Raw genomic sequence first — 7754 nt, 5'->3', positions numbered from 1 at the left:
GCAGGCCAGAAGATTATTGAATTTTCATATTTGTAAAAACCCTAGTAGTTTAAGATGGCTCCAAACTCATCCCTGTCAATTCCACTAATACATTCTGAAAGCAAATATAGAAAATCAGATTACTGACTAATATTTATTGTTTAATACTGTATAATGGGCAGATCTATCAGCATCAGACCCATTATATAAAACAAGAAAATATATTTTTTTAATTCAAATATTAACTAAGCAGAAATCTATTTTTCTGTACAGTGAAGAACCAATTTCTTTCAAGGGGATCTTTTGAATATTAGCTACATTTTAACTCGTCACTCAGAAGAAGGGAATACTGGGAAGACCAGTTTTGATCTATTACCCTCTACATATTTATCTCTATTCTTACACGAATACAGAAATATATATCTGACAAAGTAAAAGCGCCAACTCAAAAATCAGAATACAGTCGAACTAAACGTAAGGAATCAAAGGGTGTCTCTAATCGCCACTCTCTCTGCTTTTTGCTTAGTGGCCTTCCTTTCCCTGCTTTTTCTCTATTTATCCTCACATCTGCTAGGCCCCATGTGCAACAACTTATCTCCAAATCAAAAGAAACAAGTCTGAAAATGCCATCTCTCTCAGTGAATGACCCCTTTGGATCTGCCTCACCAACATATTTTACATACATTGGCCTATCCTTGAACCTGGCCAGATCTTGTGGAATGCGCATGATCCTTTCAACACCAGGAGAAGACACCTAAAATAATTGCAACTCAGACTATGTATGATAAAGTAATGAATGCAAACAATTTGAAAAACTAACATTTTGAAGATGAGAACCAGATATTCCAATTCGTTAATATTATGTGGACAAGCTTGAGCTTCACTCTGCAATTATTCCTCCATCTCTTTTTTGCTAAATGGTAAAGATTGTCCTACAAAGAACCAGAAGAGAAAAAGACGGCAGGCTTTACCAAAAAAAGGTACATGGTTGATGAGTTAGAACCATGATCCTTGGGGGGACAAGCATGAAAACACGAGTTCAATCTGAGAGCAGCCACTGGGTGCAAGAAAATGCTTATAGGAGTAAAATGGCCCAGGCCGCCCATGAGCCAGCACAGCCCACATTAATAATACATAAATATATCTTATGTATATAATAATATATATAATTAATAATATGTACATAACTACATGTATTATTAATACACACATTAATTTTGATCCTTTAAAAAAATTTCATTCCGTCCTGGGCCCCCTCCCTGATCTGCCGCACCATGCTGGCACAGCCCACTATAGTAGCTGTGCTGTGTCAGCATGACCCACTCCAGTGCAGGTGGCACAACAAAACTGTGTTGTCCCAGCCTGATGACCCACATTACACCTATAAAAATGCTGAAAGTTTGGTGAGCTTCAATAGCTGGGATGGCATTGAGTAAGGCCTAACCATGATCCTCATAATTAAGTATTGATCCTGTCAAAAGAAGAATCAAACAGAATATTGTCCCACTGGATCCTGAAATTACCATGGGAGAAGCCTTCTTATCTTTAATGGGATAAATTTAGTATGTCTTCCCTTCAAAAATGCAGGCATTCCTCCCCTTCCACATACTCCAGCAAAGTGCAAATAGCAACCATAGTCAGCGTCTTTTTCTCTTCTGCTATTCTCATCCAATCACCCCTTCATCTCATCCTTTTATTTCTCTGTTTCATTTTTTCCCTTATTTTCTGTTTGCACTGTCCCAGAGGGTTCAGAAGTCAGAACAACCAAGCTGGTTTAACAGTTTAAACATCTGATCAGCTCAACTGGTTTTCAGACATTGTTTGGGTTTTATTTTATTTTGGGTCCATATGGGAGAGCTGAAGCTTTAGTTGAGCTGCTTTTGAAAAAGCCACTAAAAGAACCTTCAACAGGTTGTTTTTTTCCCAGTTGAAGGATGGAAAATTCAGGCTTTCTGGGCTTTTCTGAATCCATCACAGGAAAGCCCTGGATGGGACCCTCCCAAACGGGACCAGGCATTGACCCCTGAATCCATATGGTGTAGCCCCAACCCCATATTGACATACTGCATTCCTAATTATTTGCTAAGGGTTGATGTACAAGGGATTTGAGTCCCCTCAAATTTGCATAGAAATTAGATGCAGCACATAAAAAGAATGGAATAAAAATAAAAGAAAGCTACCTCTAGAGATAAATTCTCGGGTACAGATCCAGCAATCTCAGCTTTGTCCAACCTTGCTCGGTAAACAGATGAGAACTCTTCAATATCTGTCATACTGGGAGAACCATACCTATAAAATATCTTGTTGGTTAGATGTAATCATGGACACTATTTTACACCACAAGCATACAAAATCAAGAATCTAATTTGAAAAGTAAGACAACATAATGAACCAAAAATATAATAATCAAAGAAAATAAAACAATTATCCATCAAGTTCATCAAAATCTTAACTGCTAATTTCCAAGGCAGGAGCACTGGTCAAGTAAGGAAACTTTTTTTTTGAAGAATAAAGAAAAAGACTTTCATTAAAATAAAAAAGAAGATATTACAGACCGGTTGGTTGTCAAAAGGACACACCAATGCATCAATTGCAACTGATCAAACTGAAAATGGATCTACATTACACAGGTGCAATTCAAGAATACTCGAAAAGTTTTCTAACAAATTAGACTGTTAACTCGGTTGAATTCTGGCAGGGCTAACACCCAATCTATATTACCCATCCTCCATCTTCTTCTTCCCAAATTTGTATGTCATTTTCGAATCAAAGTTCTCCATTTTTTTTTGAAGGAAGTTAACAGATTTCATTAAAGGAAAAAGGGGGTACACAAGAAGGTGTACAAGTACAAAACAGGGGTCAGGCCCCTAAATATTACACAGGAGGAAATTTGTCATAATACAATGTCTCCAGAATAGCACCTAGTTTTGCTAATCCATCTGCAATGGCGTTTAAATCCCTTGGAATCCAGTACAGAGATGCATTCTTAGAAGCCAATAGGTCCCTTGCCTCTGCTAGGAAGTGACTAAGTCTCCATGGTCCAGCCTCCTGTTTTCCTAACCATTTTATGGTGTTTGCTGAGTCGCCTTCAATGGACAAGTTCTGAATGCCCAGTCTGCTGACTAGGCAAATCCCTGTGAGAGCTGCTAACACTTCTGCCTTTGTAGAGTCAGCTATACCAATCGGTCCACTGTACACCCAGCAGATGAACCCATTTTCATCTCTTAAAGTCCCCCCTATGCCTGCAACTCCAGGGCTACCTGATGCACTACTGTCAAAGCTTAGAGTCCAAGTTCCTTCCCTTCTTATTGATGGAACCTTGGGGGTATGTGGGATAGAAGGGGAGGAGAACAGAAAGTTGACAACATTCCTGTTAAGGTCATTAACATTGATTCCTGTGAACACTTCTGAGCTAGAAGCCCACAAATTGCAGTGATAATTGATATGACGGATCAGCTAACTCTTAGATTTTACCTTGTTTTCAAACAAACAATTGTTCCTTTCTTCTCAAATTCCCCATAACACAGCATGTAACACTATTTGCCAGTATACCTTACCTCTCTTGCTCAGACCTTTTCCTTGCCACTGGGAACAAACTTACACCAGATCTTCTTGAAAGGGAAGACACAGTCCCAGTCTCCTGCAACCAGAGCCTCGAGGAAAGACTTGGAAAAGAACTCACCAACAGGGTGGGGTTTCCAGACACAGGAGTCTTGGGAGTTTGAGGAAATGTAGGCTTCTCTGAGAGAGAGGAAGAGATCAGTTAGCTCACTAATCTCCGAGTCCCTTGAGGGTCTTCTAAGGCTCAAATTTATGTTGTTTTCATCGGGAAAAGTGGGGAGACACTGAGAGATGGTTGCTTCTTTGTTTAGGGTGAGGTTGAAAATTCTAGGATAAGATTCCACTAGAGTGGAATTGCCCCACCACAGATCTGTCCAAAACTTTATTCTGGTACCATTACCCACTCTAAATCTTATGAAAGAAAAAAAGATGTTGTGAATAGAAGTGATACCTTTCCAAGGATTTGAGGAAGCTAATCAGTTTGAGCAGAGGTTGCAGTCCCAACATTTTGCATTTAACCCATACTTGCTGGTGATGACAGCTACCCAAAGGGAATTCGTTTCAATGGGAATGTCCACAACCATTTCCCGAGTAGAGCATCGTTCTTCTCTTTTAGGTGTCCAATCCCCAACCCTCCAGCCTCTTTAGGCTTGCAGACTTGACTCCACTTACTAGATGTCTTATTTTTTTCACCTCCACCTTCCCAAAGAAAATCTCTTTGAAGTTTCTCAATCTATGACCTGATTTTGGCAGGGATCTGAAACACTGAGAGTGTTATGGACGCCTTCCTCGGGAAGATGTACCATCGCCGCCGGCAGCAACAGGCTCCGGGCCCACCGCCAGCAGCAGCAAGGATTCAGTGATGCTCATCCTACCCAGTTCGGCAACAGCAGCCTTATCTAGATTAGATTAGCTCATTTTGCTTGTTCTTATCTCTTATCTTATCTTGTTAATAGCTTATCAGATTAGGATTAGCTTAGCTTATCTTATCTTGTTAGTAGCTTATCAGATTAGGATTAGCTTATCTTATCCTTAGCAAGATAAAACTGGAAGTCTCCCTATTCAGCAAGGAGACTCCCTTTGATTAGGACTCTTGTAATCTCCTATTTAAGGAGACCCCATTATTGAATGAGATATCAAATTATTCAGTCAAGAGTGAGTTAGGAGAGTTGGTGATCTCTTGGACAAATCACCGAAGGTGCCAAGATAGGTTCATCACGAGCAGGAAGGAACAAGGGAAAACAGGAGGTTTTCCCCGTGGACCGACCCGTGACGAGATCCTATTCCCGGGCCCTCAACAACTTGGTATCAGAGCAAAGCGTCATGGGAGATCTGGAGCAGCTACCTTCCAGGGTCCACGACCTCGAGCACCAACTCGTGGAGACCAGCTCCGAAGTTCGTGAGATCAAAGGTGAAGTGCGAGAACTGCGACGACTAATGGAGATGTTTCTTTCCAGCAGGGAAAGGAACTCTGACGGAGGGACAGCAGCTAACGACCGCCGGCCAGATCTGCCGGAGTCTTCCGGCGAACAGCAGTCCATCGGCCATGGAGCAGCCATCATCCCCAAGTACAGCAGGCTGGAGTTCCCATCATACAACGGCAACGGAAACCCCCTAGGCTGGCTGTATTGCTGCGAGCAGTTCTTCCAGAATCAACGGACAAATGACCAGGACAAGGTAAGCCTAGCCGCCTTTCATTTAACAGAAGAAGCACAGCTTTGGTTTTATCGGTTAGAGCAAGAAGAACCCGGGCTCAGTTGGCCCCAGTTTAAATCCTATTGCCTTCTTCGGTTCGGACCCCCATTGACCAGCAACCCACTGGGCGAGCTAATTAACCTTAAACAGATAGGAACAGTTGCTGAATACCAGCGACAGTTCCAAACCCTCCTCGCGAGGGCATCCTCCGTGCGACCAGACCAGCAAGTGGATATGTTCACAGCAGGGTTAGCAGAACCCCTGCGAGTGGATGTCGAGATGCAGAATCCCCAAAATTTGGTCACAGCCATGAACTTAGCCCGCGCATTTGAGCGCAAGCTGCAGCTCAGCCGCAGAATTTTTAATGTGGGTCGTCCACCGAACTCGTGGGTGCCCCCAAGACCAGCAGCAACGACCCCCTCTTCTGCTACCAGCCGGGAAATGAAGCCTCCCACGACCACCACCTCTAGAGCAGTGACAAGTACAGGCAGTAACATGGTCACTCCTCCCATCAAGCGCTTGACCAGGGCAGAAATGGCAGAGCGCCGAGCGAGAGGTCAATGTTTCAACTGTGATGACCTCTACCCGGCAGGACATAGATGCAAGAGGCTTTTTTGCCTTCTCATAGATGAGCAAGAGGAGGAGGAAGGGGAACCCATCACATTCGAACCAGAGATCTCTCTCCATGCGATCACCGGTATTAAAACCTCTCAGACCATGCAGTTACAGGCACAGATCGCAGGTCAGCCGGTGCGCATTCTCGTCGATTCAGGGAGCACACACAACTTCATAAGTGAACATGCAGCCCTGCAGTTAAAACTACCAATGGAACTCCGGCCGCGACTACAGGTAGCTGTCGCAAATGGTGAAAAAGTTCACAGTCCAGGGATTTGTAAGGACGTCCCAGTACAGGTCAATTCTGAACTAATTCTTGTTGATTTATTTGTACTCTCATTGGATGGGTTCGATATTGTTCTTGGGGTCAAATGGTTAATTACCCTAGGCCCGATTTTGTGGGACTTCAGCGCACTCACCATGACCTTCCACCTGAATGGCAAGCAAGTTTCATGGCACGGTTGCAGGGTTGAAGAAAAGACACCGCAGGTTCATGCACTCCAGACAGAACCGGCAACCATGGAAAAACTTCTCGCCGAGTTTTCAGATCTGTTCCAGGAACCGAAGGGCCTTCCCCCTTCCCGAGCTTGCGACCATCGTATTCCTTTGGTGGCGGGTTCAGCACCAGTCGTTGTCAGGCCTTATCGCTACCCTCACTTACAGAAGGATGAGATAGAAAAACAATGTACAGCGATGCTGAACCAAGGGATCATACGCAAAAGTCACTCCCCCTTCTCTTCGCCGGTTCTGTTGGTGGCGAAGCAGGATGGAACGTGGAGGTTCTGTGTTGACTATAGAGAACTCAATGACCGGACGATCAAAGATAAGTTCCCTATTCCCGTTGTGGACGAACTGCTGGACGAGTTGCATGGTGCCCAGTATTTCTCTAAGTTGGACCTCAGGTCCGGATATTTCCAAGTTCGCATGGCTCCTGGTGACGTGAAGAAGACTGCTTTTCGCACCCACCATGGCCACTTCGAATTTTTAGTCATGCCATTTGGACTCTCCAATGCACCATCTACATTTCAGTCACTAATGAATGAGGTATTCCAGCCCCATCTGCGCAAATTTGTTTTAGTTTTCTTTGATGATATCCTCGTTTACAGCAAATCATGGGTAGAGCATGTCCACCATCTGAGGACCATTTTCGTACTCCTACGCCAACACAGCTTATTCCTGAAACGGTCCAAGTGCTCCTTCGGGGAGCGACAAGTTCTTTACCTCGGCCACATCATCCATGGGCAGGGTGTAACAGTTGATAGTTCCAAGATTCAGGCTATAACAGAATGGCCCAAACCTCAATCCGCCAAGGCCTTACGCGGGTTCCTCGGTTTAACGGGTTACTACCGCAAATTTGTACAGAACTATGGAGTGTTGGCAGCCCCGTTAACCAACCTGTTGAAGAGAAACTCCTTCCGGTGGGACGACGCAGCTGATGAAGCTTTTCTGTCACTACGAAATGCACTGTCTTCAACCCCTGTCCTGCAATTACCTAATTTCGCCCTCGAATTTACAGTCGAGTGTGATGCTTCTGGAGTGGGTATCGGGGCCGTACTACAGCAGCAAGGGCACCCGATCGCTTTCTTCAGCCGTAGATTGGCTGACCGGCATCTGAAGCTTCCAGCCTATGAGCGCGAACTAATCGGCCTTTCCCGAGCCATCCAGCACTGGAGGCCGTATTTGTGGGGGCGGTCGTTCATCGTCAAAACTGATCATTACAGCCTCAAATACCTGTTTGAGCAGCGTCTCACCACTTCCCCTCAGCAGCATTGGGTTAGCAAACTGCTCGGGTTTGACTTCCGGGTGGAATATAAGGCGGGATCCTCTAATCGCGCAGCTGATGCCTTGTCTAGGCGAGAAGAAGACGTGATGGTTTTACGTAGCATTCCCAACCTCGGATCTCT

At 44.4% G+C, this 7754-nt stretch overlaps 1 protein-coding gene across 3 annotated transcripts in view; it reads right to left on the bottom strand.

The window, feature by feature from the left end:
- Positions 1-263: 263 nt before the first annotated feature.
- The window catches only part of LOC104589263 (uncharacterized), a 34088-nt gene continuing 26597 nt past the window's right edge, over positions 264-7754 (bottom strand). For 2 of the 3 annotated variants that reach the window (XM_088888973.1, XM_010247521.3), the window contains 2 exons: positions 2160-2268; positions 264-733 (listed from right to left, as the gene is read on the bottom strand). In XM_088888973.1, coding sequence (XP_088745099.1) covers positions 425-733; positions 2160-2268 — 418 coding nt within the window. In that variant the 3' untranslated portion in view covers positions 264-424. Of the gene's footprint in view, positions 734-799; positions 912-2159; positions 2269-7754 lie in introns of all 3 variants that reach the window. The other variant, XM_088888975.1, reaches the window with a different exon arrangement.

This window comes from Nelumbo nucifera, chromosome 5, assembly GCF_055504915.1.
Source record: "Nelumbo nucifera cultivar China Antique chromosome 5, China Antique-T2T, whole genome shotgun sequence".
NCBI classification, from domain to species: Eukaryota; Viridiplantae; Streptophyta; class Magnoliopsida; order Proteales; family Nelumbonaceae; genus Nelumbo; species Nelumbo nucifera.
The sequence above is the reverse complement of the archived record's forward strand: the minus strand, read 5'-3'. Positions and strand labels throughout refer to the sequence as shown.